General features: G+C 45.9%; 1 protein-coding gene across 6 annotated transcripts in view; it reads left to right on the top strand.

The window, feature by feature from the left end:
* BPTF (bromodomain PHD finger transcription factor) overlaps positions 1–17,271 on the top strand; it is a 1,198,927-nt gene that overhangs the window by 151,066 nt on the left and 1,030,590 nt on the right. For all 6 annotated transcript variants that reach the window (XM_069199907.1, XM_069199908.1, XM_069199910.1 and 3 more), the window contains exon 6: positions 13,604–13,804. In XM_069199907.1, coding sequence (XP_069056008.1) covers positions 13,604–13,804 — 201 coding nt within the window. The remainder of the gene's footprint in view (positions 1–13,603; positions 13,805–17,271) is intronic.

A 17,271-nucleotide genomic window follows, 5' to 3' on the forward strand; every position in this document is an offset into this window, starting at 1 on the left:
CCACTAGACACCAGGGATTTCTTTATGTATGGAAACTGGCATGAGGGGAGCGACCCCTTGGGCAAGGGTCGCTCCCCAGGGGGGCAATATTTTTCAAGGCCTTTTCTGCCCCCCCTTGGGGGCAGATCAGCCGATTTTTGTTAGGCCAATCTGCCCCCAAAGGGGGCAGAAACCACTTAGGCACCAGGGATTGGTGTGTGTATGCATGTGTTTTCTTGGGTAAGGGTCACTCCCCATGGGGACTCATTGCTGTTGGCCATATCTGCCTCCCTTGGGGGCAGATGGGCCTATTTTCGGAAGGGTCATCTGCCCCCCAAGGGGGGCAGAAAGCCCACCAGAGGCCAGGGAAGTTTTTTTTTATTTTTTTTTAAATAAGAGGTTGGGAGTATGGCCATACACCCACCCCAAATAAATGGGGCCAAAGTTATTACCCCTGATCCACACCCCGGGGCGGGGGGGGCAGAAAGTCTACTAGATGCCAGGGAAGTTTAATAAAAACTAAAAATATTGGGGTGGTGGCTACAGACCAGTATGGGTCTGGTTACGCCCCCACCCCAACTTTATTTTTATTTTTTTATATGCGGGGAGCGACCCCTTGGCAAGGGTTGCTCAACGGGGGCCCAATTATTTTTAGGCCATTTCTGCCCCTCCTGGTGGCAGAAACCACAAGACACCAGGGAATTTCTTTTTTTGTTTTTTTATACTAACGCATAAGAAGAGCTGCCACTTGGGCAAGGGCTATTCCCCAGGGGAGGCAAAATACTTTTAGGCCTTTTCTGCCCCTCCTGGAGGGAGATCGGCTTAATATAATTAAATTAGAAAGTCTACTAAATGCCAGGGAAATAAAAAAAACAAATAGTGGGGTTGTGGCTACCAACCAGTGTAGGCCTGGTTATGCCCCCACCCGAACTGAAAGGGGTAACAGTCTTTCAGCTCTCCCCCGCACTCTAAAACATCTTATCCCACAGCAAGCAAGAAGACATTTGATTATTTTGGGTTTTAGTTTTACATTTGGGCCATGAGAGCTTGGCTAACTCTCAAAATCGTCCCACTTGAATGGTGATGGCTGCACTTTATCGACTTTGGGAGGCTGCCATGTAGAAAAATCCACAAGACCTAGACAGATCTGAAAACTAAACATCTGGGTGATTCCAGGGTGGTGTTTCACATGCACCCCGCGCCATTTTTATACCCACAATCCCCTGCAAACCTCCAACTTTTCTGAAGATCACACATTTTTCCGATGTTTTTGTGATGGAACCTTCCGGAATCTGCAGGAATCCACAAAATTCCAACTACCCAACATTGTCTTATCTATATCGATAAAAATTCTGCTGCACTTGTCAGCCTAAAAATGTTTTTTTGCAAACTGCCCTTTTGGACCCCCTTTGGTGTCCCCTCAATATCGGCATGTTTTTGGCTCTTCCTTTTCACAAACACTTGGCCCACCTACACAAATGAGGTATCATTTTTACCGGGAGACTGAGGGGAACATTAGGTGGTATGAAATTTGTCCCAGTGCGGTGATCCCTCACAGAAATGTGGGAAAAATGTGATTCTTTTAGCTAAATTTGAGTTTGCTGAGGATTCTGGGTAAGAAAAAATTAGGGGATCCACGGAAGTCATACCTCACTGGACTCCCTCGGGTGTCTAGTTTTCAGAACTGTCTGGGTTTGGTAGGTTTCCCTAGAAGGCTGCTGAGCCCAGGACCAAAAACGAAGGTTGCCCCCCCCCCTTGCAAAAACAGGTAGTTTTGTATTTGATAATTTTGATGTGTCCAGATAGTGTTTTGGGGCAGTAGGCCCACCAACAAAAGTGAGGTACCATTTTTATCGGGAGACTTGGGGGAATACTGGGTTGAAGGAAATTTGTGGCTCCTCTCTGATTCCAGAACTTTCTGTCACCCAAATGAGAGGAAAAGGTGTTTTTTGGCCAAATTTTGAGGTTTGCAAAGGATTCTGGGTAACAGAACCTGGTCAGAGCCCCACAAGTCACCCCATCTTGGATTCCCCTAGGTGCCTAGTTTTCAAAACTGCACAGGTTTGCTAGGTTTCCCTAGGTGCCGGCTGAGCTAGAGTCCAAAATCCCCAGCTAGGCACTTTACAAAAAACAGCTGTTTTCTTTGTGAAAATGTGATGTGTCCATGTTGTGTTTTGGGGCAGTTCCTGACACGGGCGCTAGGCCTACTCACGCAAGTGAGGTACCATTTTTATCGGCAGACATGGGGGAACACAGAATAGCAAAACAAATGTTATTGCTCCTTGTCTTTCTCAAAAAAATTTCCCCCAAATGTAAGCCAGTGTGTAAAAAAGACGTCTATTTGGGAAATGCCCTGTAATTCACATGCTAGTATGGACACCCCGAAATTCAGAGATGTGCAAATAACCACTGCTTCTCAACACCTTATCTTGTGGCCATTTTGGAAATACAAAGGTTTTCTTTATACCTATTTTTCATTTTTTATATTTCAGCAAATTAATTGCTGTATACCCGGTATAGAATGAAAACCCATTGCAAGGTGCAGCTCATTTATTGGCTCTGGGTACCTAGGGTTCTTGATGAACCTACAAGCCCTATATATCCCCGCAACCAGAATAGTCCAGCTGACGTAACGATATATTGCTTTAAAAAAATCTGACATCGCAGGAATAAGGTACAGATTAAAACGTGGAGAAAAATGGCTGTTATTTTCACCTCAATTTCAATATTCTTTTATTTCAGCTGTTATTTTCTGTAGGACACACTTGTAGGATCTACACAAATTACCCCTTGCTGAATTCAGAATTGTGTCTACTTTTCAGAAATGTTTAGCTTTCTGGGATCCAGCATTGGTTTCTCACCCATTTCTGTCACTAAATGGAAGGAGGCTGAAAGCACATAAAAAAAGTAAAAATAGGGTATGTCCCAGTAAAATGTCAAGATTGTGTTGAAAAATTGGGTTTTCTAATTCAAGTCTGCCTGTTCCTGAAAGCTGGGAAAATGGTGATTTTACCACCGCAAACCCTTTGTTGATGCCATTTTCAGGGGAAAAATCACGAGCCTGCTTCTGCAGCCCCTTTTTCCCCATTTGTTTGAAAAAAACGATTTTTCTTGCTGTATTTTGGCTAATTTCTTGGTCTCCTTCAGGGGAACCCACAAAGTCTGGGTACCTCTAGAATCCCTAGGATGTTGGAAAAAAAGGACGCAAATTTGACGTGGGTAGCTTATGTGAACAAAAGGTTATGAGGGCCTAAGCGCGAACTGCCCCAATTAGCCAAAAAAAGGCTCAGCACAGGAGAGGAAAAGGCCTGGCAGCGAAGTGGCTAACAGCAATATCAGCCTACCTTCAAAACACATAACATACCTCTCTGTTTAGAATTCCTGTCATAAAAGCATTTATGGAAGGGAAGCTTTTTCAAAGAAGAAAAACGTGTAACACTCCGATCCCAACACTAGATGGCGATATATGTACAGCATGTGAACCTGCAGCACTACATACCACTAACAGATGCATGCTGGGTAAGTGACATTTTCCATATTACATAATATGCTAATGTTTACTGCTAGCTATTCTGATTCAACCTTGTGAATCTATGAAAGATACCTCAATACTGGAGAAGAAAATACGTTACTTACCTGTAACTCTAGTTCTCCAGTATTGGTATCTTTCATAGATTCACATGCGACCTGCCCTCCTCCCAATAGAGGCTCACCTTAGGTCTGGGTCTTCTCTACATCATTTGTGCTAGAAAATCTGAGAAACTGGATCTTCTGTGGAGAGGGGTTCTAAAGGGTACTTTCACTTGATGGGCTGGACTTTGGGTCATTTCTAATAGCACTGATAAGCTATTCAAGTGAATGTCTTTTGCATTAACTTCAATGTAAATTTAATTTTACTGCTTTCTATGTACCATAGGACTCCCACTTAAGGGAATGATTCAAGCATGTGAATATATTTAAGATACCAATACGGGCAAACTCCAGTTACATGTAAGTAACTTATTTTCATATCCATTATGGAATATTCACATTAGGTCTGGTCTTAAATGACATCCCTTAGTTCCCAAGAAGTCTCCAAGGAGTCTAGAGCTACTGCAAAGCACATAATGGTTAATAAAAGCATTTTCAGCCTTTCTTCCAGTAATTAGAGTGGCGAATGACCACCACTCATAGGGACTTGCCTGTGGTGCAGAGGTGATCACTTCTTGGATTTGGGACACACAGGAGGTCTCAGTGGCTAACGTCTTGGAACAGTCAATCTCTTGTTTGTCCCTTTATGCTCTTGTATGTTGTCCTATGTAGTTGTAACAGTGTGTTATATTTTCTGCTAGAGACTTCTAGATGCAGATTCTTTACTTTTTGAATATTCCCTAGGTGTCACACTGAATTCCAAACATTTTCAGCAGCTCCTCTACACACGGGTAGATGATGCTGTGCAGCTCCGCACTAACTCCATGCCAGAAATCATACACAATGCGTCTATAGGCACCGCTCCTGTGCACTGTCAGTTCCTTTCTTTCTAGTGACCTCAGACTTGGATCGGGAGCTCTTTTTTTTTTTTTTTTTTTGTCTGATACTTCAGTGTGCAAGGAATGTCATCCCCAAAAACAACAGGTTTTAATCTCTGTAGGGTACTGTTGCAAACACAAATCTATGACAGATCCCCATCAGTTGCACCTGTGGTGCCTGGGGTTGAGTCATGACCCAAAGGCCTGCTTTGAATGAGCGTCAGTGAATCTGAAGGCCATTCAGAGTTGCAAGGTGAAGCTTTACTTCACCGAGCACAAGACGACTATGCTTTGAGATGGGTCTAAATTGCTGTGCAAGTCCAAGGTCTAGTCCTGGCCCCAGAAGCAGCCGAATCCATTCCAGAGGCTGGTCTTTGTCGAGATCTAAATCTGTGGCTAATGTGATGAAGCATGAAAACCAAAGCATGACTCTCCACCCTCTTGGCATTCGCCGTAGCAGGGGTCATGGCTCTAAATATTGCTCTTGGAGTCGCCCTATTTAGGGGCCGATCATGCAAGTATCCACACAAGCCAAATTCCTGGACCAATTGCCACTCCACCACTGAGCAAAAAGTTCCACGCGGCCATGCTCTGGTTCTTCGGATCCTTGCTGACTCCCTCTGGCATGCCTTCGGGTCCCAAGGAGTCGAGAAACCTTCCATCTGGAGTACCACCGGCTGATTTGCACTTGGTGCCATTGGACACTCCGAACCCATCACAACACCTCCAACTTTGACCCCAACCTTGCTCTGTAGTCCATGGAGGTATTGGGCATTTTGATGGCAGTGCTGAATCCATTGATGCCAGACAAAGAGATACCTATAGTACTCTCCAACTCCGCGCCAGTCTGACCTTGAATGAAGCCGGGAACAACAACAACAACAACTGAGGCACCTCTTGCCCCAATTGATATGCCACCTACACAAGAGAGAACACACACTGTGCGCTCCTTGTTCAACACTTACTCGAACAATGTGATGTGTTTACTCAGCCCTTTCAATATGACAGTTACGATGACTTGCAGGAGTCTAGTGGTCTCCATACCGCCCCTGGGTCCTTGTTATCCATCTCCCCTCTTTGGAATGTAAGACTAATGCATTGACGCAAATGCTCCAGCTGTGGCAGACTTTCCCTGAGCCTCTTTTACCATTTTATGAGGCGCTAACGAATATCTTGTTAGGAGCTTGGTCAAAACTGTACACTGGCAACCCAAATCAGCGGACAAATAGCAAGAAGCCATCACCCTGCCCCGGGCGACACTGTTACTCTCTCAGCTCCCTTCCTGTGAAAGTTCAGTGGTGCATGTGTTTTCTGACTACTCCCCCCCGATTGGGGGTCGAAATGGGTTTCAAGACATGTGGGAAGCAAGTTTTTTCTTCAACCAGCCTAGATCTCTGTTCAGTAAATGCTAGCTGCCTTCTCTGTCCCTATTCCGATGCCTTTTGGGACTCTCTGGTGTCCCCGAAGATCTCCAACCTGCCCTCGCCATACAAGACAGTTGGTCCACAATTCATTGTGGCTTGGACAGCACTGATTTAATAGAGTGTTCCATTGACACCAGTGTTGCATTGGCCATAATCTGGGGCTGCGATCAGTTGGGTTCTCAGGCGATGTCCAGTCCTCGTTTAGGGACCTGCACTTTGACTGGACTCACCTGTTTAGGGACAAAGCGGATTCTCCTTTAGAGCACCTTGAGGAGGTCAGAGCTCCTGCATGCTCTCTAGTCTTGTCTGTCCTTCCTCACCAGCTACACTATCCTTAATACTCAGTCTGCCTGCCAGCTGCCCACCTGCAAGGACCCTTTAACATGCCTTTGGGGGAAGCGGAGACACCCAGTGGGAGGCATGATCCAAAGATTCTTCTAGGGTTCCTGCAGAATATTCGCAGGGGATATGCCTTATCCTTCCTCTCTTATCCACCACCTCTTCCATAGCCCTCCCAACTACAGAATGAGGACGATCTCCCTCATTTTGCGGTAGGAAGTGCAAGCCCTTTTGGCAAAGGAGCTGTAAAGACGGTGCCAGCTGCAGAAGTAGGACGTAGTTGTTATTCATGCTACATTCTGGTGCTCAAGAAGGTCGGAGGACTTTGTCCTGTTTTGAACTTGTGCTCTCTCCAGACCCTCTTCTGGACGGTGAAATTCACAATGTTTACCCTGGCCCAGGTCATCTGCCCTTGACCCTGGAGACTGTATGGTGGCGTTGGACCTGCAGGATGCCTATTTCCATATACCTGTCCTGTCGGCCCATCCGTGCCACCTGCACTTTGTGGTGGGACAGGAGTATTTCCAGTTCACTGTACTCCCTTTTGGTCTCACCAGTGCCCCTTTGGTGATCACAAAAGGGATGGCGGTGATGGCAACATATCTTTGGAGGGCAGGGGTGCCAATCTTCCCCCTACCTTGAGTGGTGGTTGTAGCCTGTCTCGCTACAGACACTCATCAACCACCTCCGTACTGTGGTGAACCCCATTTCATCTTTGGGTTCATTATCAACGTGCAGAAATCACACATGACTCCTCAGATACTTCACTCTGGACACAGTTCAGTTTCCTGCCAGAAAAGAGACCTGGACAGGCAGGCTACGATCCTGATCTTTTAGCCTCTATTCTTGATTTCAATGAGGTCGAATCTGAGGCTGCAGGGACTGATGCCCCCCTGTATTGTGCTAGTCGAGCAAGCCAGGTAGCAAATGTGGGGTCTGCTGTGGGATCTGATGTCTTGGTGGGCCCAATGTCAAGGGGCCCTCTCCTACTGAGTTTGGATTTCGGAGGAGACTGTACAAGATCTGCAGTGGAGGTTACTGGATCGTGTTGAGGTCTGCTGCAACCCCCTTCTACATTCACCAGCAAGAGATGACAGTAGTGACTTGTGCATTGCATCTGGCATGGGGCAGCCATGTTGGAGAGGTGAAGATCAGAGACTGAGTTCCAGCTCCTTATCAACCTTCCGGAGCTGAGGATCATCTGCTTGGCGTTGAAAGCTTTCCTCCATCCATCAAGAGGCTGGTTGAGGTACTCAAAAATTGCAATTCCGTCTGGAGGTGGCACAAGGTTTCTTCCATGAATGGGTGGATCCAACGATAGGAACTTGGAAAGGGATTGTGCAAGACCCAGACGAGTGTAGAACCCAGAGGTGGATCTTGACAGAAGAGGACCTGCAAAGGAAGGGGGACCAAGTCTAGTTTGAGTTGGAGCGTCCGTTTGTGGTAGGAGCCACTACCCACCCTTCTGTGGATGCAGGACCAGGTCGACGGTGGACGAAGAAGGTCAGCAGTGTAGCGCAGGAGAGGAGTTCCAAAACTGATGCAAGTGATGTCCCACGCCGGTAGTCACGATGCAATCGGTCTGCGGTGCTGGAAAACCATCAACAAGCCATGGCAATTGCAAGAGTCTTTAAAGAAAGTTTTGCAAGACTGAAGACGACCAGCAAGGTCCAGGGGACTCGACCCAAGGAGGTGAGTCCGGGGTGGCCCTCAGCAGCTGGGAGAGTCACAAGAGAAGGAGGCAGCCCCTACAGGCTGAGCAGCGGGCACAGGAGTCGCAGTAAGGCCCACTCACCACACCCGAAGAGGAGTCCCACGTTGCTGGAGCAGCAGGCAGAAGACTGTGCTTTGCAGAAATAAGTGCTGGGGCTACACAGAGCCTGAAGATCCCTTGGAGGAGGAACAAACAAGCCTTAGTAGCTGCTGTAAGAGAAGCAGTGCACAGGGGTACTATCCTGCAAGGCGAGGCAAGGTCTTACCTCTCCCAAGTTGGAAAGCCGGTAGAGTGGACTAACAGGACCACTCCAAACCACCAACTGTGATGCTGGATCCACACAGCTCTAGAGGAGAGAAGATCCACGCAGCTGGTTGTCTTTGCAGTTGGTGCCTGCGGATGCAGGGGAGTGTCTCCTGCACTCCAAGGGAGATTCCTTATTACTTCTTGTGCAGGCTGAAGACTTGTCACTCTGAGGATGCACACCCAGGGAAATGTTGAAGTTGCTGGAAGTAACCAGAGAAACCATGTTGCACAGCAAAGCAGTCGCTGAAGTTGCAGATTTTCAGTTCCTGGAGGGTCCAATTGCAGTCCCAGTGTCCAAAAGATGAAGTAAACGATGCAGAGGAGTCCTGCTGAAATCTTGCAGTCTAATCTGAGGGCCCACCCAAGAGGGAGGCCCTGAATAATCTAGGAGGGGGAATTGTTTACCCAGCAGGGTGACCACCTATCAGGAGGGGGCTGTGACGTCACTTCCCTGACCTGGCCATTCAGATGCTCCCAGGGGCCTCTGCCTACCTTGGATTCAAGATGGCAGAATCAAGTGGCCACTTGGAGGAGCTCTGGACACCGCCCCTAGGGTGATGATGTACAGGGGAGTGGTCACTCCCCTTTCCTTTGTCCAGTTTTTGCGCCACAGCAGGGACCAGGGTGCCCTTAAAAGCATACCGGTGGCTTGGAGAGGCTATCATCCCAAGCCATTTATCACCTATTTCCAAGGGAGAGGGTGTTTCCTCTTTCTTCCACAGGAAATCCTTTGTTCTGCCTTCCCCTGCCTGAGCTGGTCAAGCAATAGGAGGGCAAAAACCTGTCTGAGGTATGGCAGCAGCTTGGGCTGCCCAGAAAACCCCAGAAGACTACTAGGAGCAATGCTGGGGGTCCTTTTAGAAGCCCCTAGAGTGCACGGAATCATGGGGTATGATTACAACATGTTTGATACCAACCAAACATGCCCAGGTTCGGAGTTGCCATTATGTAGCTGGACTGAGGTAGTGACCTGTGTCAGGAACACGGGTAAAGTGGCTTCCCTGCACTTACGAAGTCCAGTGTAATGGAGCTGGAGTTCGTAGGGGCGCCCTCACACACCAGTACCTGCACCCTGTTCTCTGGGCTAGAAGGGCCTACCATGGGGGTGACTTGTAGTGAAAGGGTGCATGCACCTTTTCACGCAGGCTGCAATGGCTTGTGGAGTGTGCAGAGTCCTAAGCAACCACATTTAGAGGGAGCAAGCACAGTCACTGGGGTCCTGGTTAGCAGGATCCAAGTGAAAACAGTCAAAACATTCTGACAGTAGGCAAAAAGTGGGGGTAACCATGCCAAAAAGAGGATACTTTTCTACACCAACTCCCCATAGGAAGTGGTCATCTAGGGTGGTGTAGTGACCCCAGGGGTAAGAAGCCCATTGGCTTCTCCCCTTCATTCCCCTTAACGGCCCTGAATTGAGTATTTAGGGGCCCCCGATACCCAGATTTTAGATCCGATGATTAAAGGAGGAGGACCCGAAGAGCCACAGAAAGCAAGAACTGAGGAGCAGCAGCTGACTTGGCTCTTAACCCACTGGCCTGCTTACTGTCCTTGACATTTGTGCCAAAGACTGCTCACCCTGCAGCTGTTCTGCCTCCAAAGGCCTGGAGGCACTGCCTGTACTTTGAGCAGTAAATAGGATCGCCTATGAAGTAGTGGTGCTGCTTTCCTGCATTCTGCAGGCACCAATGAAGACTAACGAGGACTTTGGACTGCCAAAACATGACACCTGACAGCACCACTGCACCCGTGCATCCTAGCCCGAGTTGAATTGGGCCAACTGTGCCACCATGTTTCTTTGGCCCTCTGGAGCCGAAGCCTACCTTGGGTGTGCCAACAGTGGACTGCACACTACCGCAAGTGACTGTTAAACGAAAACCCAACGCTTTATGACCCCCTCGGCTGCCCCAGCCCAAGGAGAAGACCAAAGTTGACCATGTCCCTGATCATTGAGAGACCTCTTGCTGGTTCATCTTGACTGGGCAGCCACTTTCTAACTGGACCAATCTCCATTGAAGTGAATGGGACACCCGACGCCATAACGCACCTCTGGACACAAACTTCCCAGAGGTGACCTGTTGGCGTGGCCTTGGACGTTGCCCCATACTCCCCTCAAGTCCAGAAGAACAGTCCTGTAAGTTGTTGCCAAGTACCCATATACTGTGTCTATTTCTTTCCCTTAGGATAACATTACAGCACCTGAGGCTGAAAAGCACCTCTGCACCTGAATAGCTCAGTGCCTGCTGAAGTGACCTGTCGGTGCTGCCTTGGACCTTGCCACATACTTACCTTAGCTCCAGAAGAACAATTCTGCAAGTAGTTTTTAAGTGTCTGAATTCATTACATGTGTTTTCCCCATAGGATAACATTACCACTCCAGAAATTGCACTGCCTCAACTTTTAAAACGTATAAAAATGAAATCTGTTAGGAAGATACTACATTTGATTCCTGAGGAATGTCGCAAATCTGTTATTCATGGCCTGATAACATCTAAATTAGACTATGCCAATAGTCTGTATTTGGGCCTACCATGCTATCAGTTTCACCGACTAGAGATTATTCAGAATGGCTCGGCTGGTTTTGAAGCTTTCGTCTACTGCCTCGATCACTACTCCCCTGTGTAGGCTGCATTGGCTACCAATTGGTAGCCATATTAAATTTAAAGCTCTCAAGTTTGCTTTCAAAGCTTGTGTACAGAAAGGACTTGGATATCTGAAGATTGCTGATCTCTCAGCAGGAGAGAACACTTCTGTCTTGTGGAGAAACCTGTTTCTTGTTTCTTGTGCTGTGGGTTAACAGTGCAAGGAGAGGTGGTTGATCATTTTCTTACTTGACTGCCAAGATATGGAACTCATGTCTGCCTACCTCTGTCTGGCACCCTCTGAATCAGTCTTTAGGAAACTTTTTAAGACCTACCTGTCTGATCAGGTCATTGTCTCTCAGTGGTGTTTCAGTTGTCTATGGTTTTTGAATCCGCTAGCACAGGACGCCTTTTTAGAGGCAGCCGAGTGCTTTATGAATAAATTGTTTTGTATTAAAAAAAAAAAAAATCCTAAATTGGTGTCTGATTTCTTTGAGTGTCTTGCTTGGCTCTATGTGTGCAATAAATGTTTAACACTGTCCTCTAATAAGCCCAACTGCTTGCCCACTCTACCACAAAAAAAGAGCCTTTAGGGCTATTATTCTACCCTCTGTCAGCTACGATGAGTCTCACTGGACTATCTGCATAGTGTCGCCTTACATTGGTACACTGCATAGATAACCAACTTCCTACAACCTGCTTGAGCCCTCCCTGCAGATACTCAAGAAGGAGTAGCCTTGTGTACTCCTCCGTGTCACATCACAGTTCCATGTGAAGCAGGCAATTCAGCTCCTAGGCTAAAAAGGACACAGAAGGTCAGAAAGGGAAAGCAGTTCTGTGTATTTGCGGTTTCAAACAAAGGCTCATCAGTGATGAAAGGGCACAATTGCAAAGTGGATAATATGAATGAACCGATTGTGCTACCAAAACATGCACTTAGAAGAAAAACCCAGAGCTCATTCCACAAGGAAAAAAGCACCACACTGGCCTGCCTAGCAAACGTGACAATAAGCAACATATGTGTGGTTCCAACTTGGTCATTGGTCCGCATCTTCAAAAAATACTATTGCTTGAACACCCAAGTGAACAAAGAGTCACAAGTAGGACAGTGGGTACAGAAACACAAGTTAACAAGCTCAGCACCATTTTATTCCTACCTCCAAGAGTGATCAGCGATACTGTTACAAAATCAGTGCACAGCATGGAAATCCAATAAAGGACACTTCACCTCGAAAAAAATGAGGTGATACAAAGAGGGGGGACAGTAAAAAGATACCTGAAAACATAAAAGGTAGACAGCAAAGACAGGAAGGATCACCAAGGGGAAAAAAAGAACTTGAAGATGGCAGCCACACATGGAGGCTTCCAGAGTACACGTCTGACTTCATTCGAGGAGGGGGTGGTTTTCAGGAAATTGGAGGGTTTTAGAACAAGACTTAGTGGGGGAGACGAAGATTGGGGGAAGTGAAGTCTCCACTCCCAGTCCTTGATGGCCATTGCGGTGGTTGACACCATTGCCAGAGAGGAAGTGGGAAGTAAGTGCATTTTGATGGGCCACAGCAGGCAACGAGGATCCTGTCTCACTTGTCTGCTATGTTAGCTACACTACTCCAGCCCTTAGCTCTTACACTGACTGTAGAAGTGACCGCTGCCTGGGTTACCAGCTCTTTGTTGGTTTTGCTGTGGCCAAGAGAGGCAGAATGTTGCAGAAGAAGACTCTGTTGAAGTAGATATTCTTTTGATCAAGTCATGGTGAATGTTGACCAGAAAGGACACTTAAAGATCTGCAAGCCCATACCACCTGGGCCAAAGCTGCAACAACTGGGCTGGCAAGGGATATGCCTGTTCTGCACATCTGCTTGGCTAAAATGTGAGCATTGATGCATATTTTCACAAAGCACTACTTCCTTGACAGCTGCCTCTGCAGAGATGACCATTTTGCGCATTCTGTCTTGGTTTGAGTCCTGTCCAGAGAAACTCCACATTCGGTGGGTACTGCTATGGTTTCTATTCTAAATGTGAGTAAAGTGTAGTTAGAAGTATCGATCAGAAGAAAAATTGACTTTACTTTAACGCTTTTTTTGCAGCGTGGACCTTTTCCTAGATTCTCACATTATGTATATATCCTGTCACCTTGTGTTTGGAGTTAGAAAGTACTACTGGTGGTGTTAAACCTGTTTTTAAGCTAGGCTTTTGTGTTTTGAAACGGACCCTTCCAGTTTGGGCCAGATACCCCTTTGTGTGTGTGCAGGCTCTGATTATTTTTTTTTCTGTCATGAAGATCGGAGGTCGATTCTACACCTAACTTTAGATTCTCCTTAATTGTCTTTCTCTTTCCCATTCTGTGTAGTGGACATCTGCTCAGCGTAATAAATTAGATTTTGGCACACTGTTACCTTGAAATTGTATTCAATGATCTATGTCTGAGGGTGCAGAACAAGGATTAAGCAACTGACATCTGCCCTGGGAGATGGCTCCTACATGTGGCCATGCTCTTTTTTTTCTGGTGGGTGTGACATAACTGCAAAGTCGCATATTACCACCTGTTTACACGCAAGAGTCTATGTTGCACAGATTTTCCAGATCCTATCTGAATTTAAAGTTGAGGGAATCAGCAGTTAGTATTACCAGAATGAGCATTATTAAAGGTAAGTAACTTGTTATTTATTGAATTAGTTGACCATTGTTTCCATTGGGTAAACACTATTGCTTTCAGATGACTTAATATTTGGCTCTGTGTCATTTTTCTGATAGAACCATCCGCTGAGATGACACCCAAAGACGGCACCACCACTCCGCCAATCTTCCATCAGTCTAATGATGAGACCAGCAATAGTAGCAGTACTGTGTTTACAGAATTCACTTGCACTCAAAATGAAACCAGCAGTCCATTTGATGATGCAGACAATGGAGAAAAAGGATCTCAGGCTTTATCCTGTAGTCTGGATGAGACAGGTAAATGCATCAGGACAGGGCATTGCATCGGTCATCATTTTCTACATTGCTTTCTTAGCTACAAGCACCATGACAATTTCAATCTTGATTAAGTTGTGGGGTTAACTGGTGATCTTTTTTATTTTTTTTATTTTATAAAATGGGTATCACATAAAGAAGAATAGTTAGAGCCATCAAAACACCCTCACGCCCTCCAAGCATTTCACTCCCTCTGCCAACCAATCCAGAGAAAAAAAGAAAAAAAAAGCCCAAAGATCCACGTAATTTCATAATAGAGCAATAATACTTGGGATTCTGCATGCACATCTCTAATTTCTTTATAATCCGTGACTAGTGATGCACTTAATTGACGATTATAAAGAAAATAACTTGACTGTTATAAGTATTATAAATTATTACAGTCGAGTTCTGATGTAACAATGCCTTTCTGCCAGAGCCAGGAGCCGAGGTGAAAGGCAGGTCAGATCACAGAGCATAATCGAAGGAGCTGTTTAAGGCAAATAAATTGGGAAGTTTCTTCTCTTTCTTATGCTGTAATTTAGTAACTTACAATGCCAAGCAGAGAGCATGTTTGTTTTGTTTCCACTGGTTAGATAGAGAAAAGGTAGAATCTTTCTGCATGTTTCTACACATTCTGAAAAAAAACATTAAAAAAAAAAAAAAAAAAAGGCTTTTAATATCTGTAACAAATATCTGACAGGTTTTTGATGTTACGTTTTGTACTAGAGGTTTTATTTTTATTCATGTTTACATACATGCTTTCTCTTTCATATGAAAGGTATTAAGTGGTTTGTGGGAAAGGTGGCATGACCATGTATTAAAAGGGATAAAGTGCCCCTTGGCATAATAAGGAAATTGTAAGTCCCTTCAGCATTGTTCTCTATGTGTATGGATCTCCTCAGTGACTTGCAATATCTTGTAATGCTCCTGTGTTATAGTGTACATAAATCTTTTGATGAGCCCTAAGTGCTATCTATACATGATCAAAATGAACAGATGATGGATGGAATGCTGAACAAATGAAACATTAGCCGCCAGCCACAGATCTGTGTTTAATCCATCCATGTTTTTTTTTTCTTTTTTAGTTTGGACCCAGTCATATAGAAATAAGTCTTGACCCTGCTCCCCATGGGAACACCAAACTGCCAGGACAGGTCCTCCCCAGACTTTGGGGTAACGGACTTGTAAAATTTTTAGAGCTGTGTAACGACGATACCCAGATGGGCAAACCTGAAGGTACCTGCCTTCATGTGTGCCGATGATACCTTAATCCTTTCCAAATCTCCTCTGGAACTCAAGAAACTGTTGGACCGCTTTGAGTGCTTCTGTAACCAGAGGGGCTTCGAAATTAACATGAGGTAGACTAAGTATATGGTCCTGAATTCAGAGCATTTGACTAGAGCATTCCCTACGTTGGCAGGGATCCCTCTTGAGTGCATGCACACGTTTGGCTACTTAGGCATAACATTAACAGACCATTTGGGGTTGTACACACACACTATGCAGCGCAGGGTAAAGATGGAACAAGTGGTGGGAGGAATTACTAAGATGTCGCTCAACTCAGTTTCGCTCCATTCAGCCGGCTCAGCAGATTTATAATCTCCAGGCCCTAGGGACAGCTTCTTATGGATCACAGCTATGGAGATTTCTGGGTATGAACACTTGAGCCAACTGGCATCAGGTGCCATTTGGTTGGCATACCTATAAGTACTCCCCTTCTTTCACTCAGACCGGATTTTCGGCTAAGATCATTACCTGATAGAATAGGTTTAAACCCTCCCCCCCCCTCCTCCACCCATTCACCCACCTGAGCTCCTTTCTTATCGGGAAGGGATAGAGTTAATAGTGTGCCTTCCTTGCTCCAGTAATATGCTGTGGATAAAATATGTTAAAGCCACCTTGTTGAAGATTGGGCTTGCAAGTTTGTGGAGCACTTCTGGTGTGGCAGAGGGCAATTACCAAGCCCCAAATTAAACTAGCTTACTGACCAAACAAAGCCCCTCTTTTATGTACCCAGACGAGTCATGGTTTTTTTACAGACATTTTTTTCCCCACTAAGTACTGATTTAGAAAGAAGAACTTTCTGGATGAGGTAGAGCCACCCCCTAGCCAGGCAGCTGTATTTGCAATTCGGGTATGGAACCTTGCCCCTCTGTTCCTTTGCAGCCAAGTGGGCATGTCCTAGGAGGGATGGTGATTGGCAATGTCCGGCCTGTGGTGCCCCTAAAGAAACTGTTGAGTACATCATATTTTTTTGTCCGTCTTACTAGAGTGGCAGGAGGTTTTGGATTATCCTGCTGTTCCGGAATTTGCAGGCCAGGGAGCATAAAGTGGCTCTTAGGTTACTGAGATTTGACACTAATGAAACAGTGTGTTCAATGGCATGTGTAACTGTAGATACACATGCTTTGCTTACATCTGCTGTCTAGTGTTGGGCTCAGAGTGTTACAAGTTGTTTTTCTTTGAAGAATATTTTCGAGTCACTCGATCTCTTCGCCTCTCAGTGATACTGCGCATGGGAGCATTCTTCAGAGTCCCTTGTTAGATTGTTTTTTTACCGCCGTCTGGTTCAGAGTGGGTTTCCTCTTCCTCTCACTCTGGTGGATCTCAGCTTGGTTATTCTGAACTTTTTTCTACCTTTTCTATAAATGTTGGTATAGTTTCGTGTTTTCCACTCATTTATAGTCAATCCGATTTAGATTGTCTGGGTCAGTTTCATGCCCTTAAGGGTGACCTCGCCAGTCTTGGCTCTACTTCGATGTCAGGCTGATGGAACAAACTCTGTTTCGATTCTGTCCTCTGTGTCAGGCCAAATTTCTATACACCGACCAGCATTTGGTTTGTAATCTGTGCCTGTCTCCGGATCACAAAGATGAGACTTTCAACGCCTGCAGAGCTTTTTGATCAAAGAAGATTCTCCAGGACGGAAGAGCATGTCCATAAGAGATGTCTTCTAAATCAAGAGACGACACACCCGACATCTTCGAAGAAAAGCATGTGCAGGAAGAGGTGGAACAACGCACAGCCTTCTCCATCAGAGATCTACACTCTGCTTGAGATTCTAATGTCAACAGCCAGTCCATACCACCAACTCAGTACCTGAGTATATCAGCCCCTTCACACCAATCAAAGACTGTTAATAAGACTCCTGCACTGGTCGGGGTCCTCCACTGCCTTCGGGCCATGGTTGGAGCTGAAAAATACATCCGGATGATCACCCTTGGGTGTTCTCTGTGTAGAATCCAAAGACCAAAGTGCATTTGGCACCGACCAAATAGACTGCTACATCTGTTTTGGTATTGAGCTGAAAATCGGACGTTTTCATTTCAGAGCAGAAGAAATCAATACCACTTTCGGAGCTGACATTTTCGGCCTAAGCCACCATTGGGGGTTCAAGTCCACCCCAAACACCCAGCAACACAGGGCCGGTCAGGTTCAGAGGTCAAAGAGGAGCCAAAATAACATGG

This window comes from Pleurodeles waltl, chromosome 7 (genome assembly GCF_031143425.1).
Source record: "Pleurodeles waltl isolate 20211129_DDA chromosome 7, aPleWal1.hap1.20221129, whole genome shotgun sequence".
Classification (NCBI taxonomy): Eukaryota; Metazoa; Chordata; class Amphibia; order Caudata; family Salamandridae; genus Pleurodeles; species Pleurodeles waltl.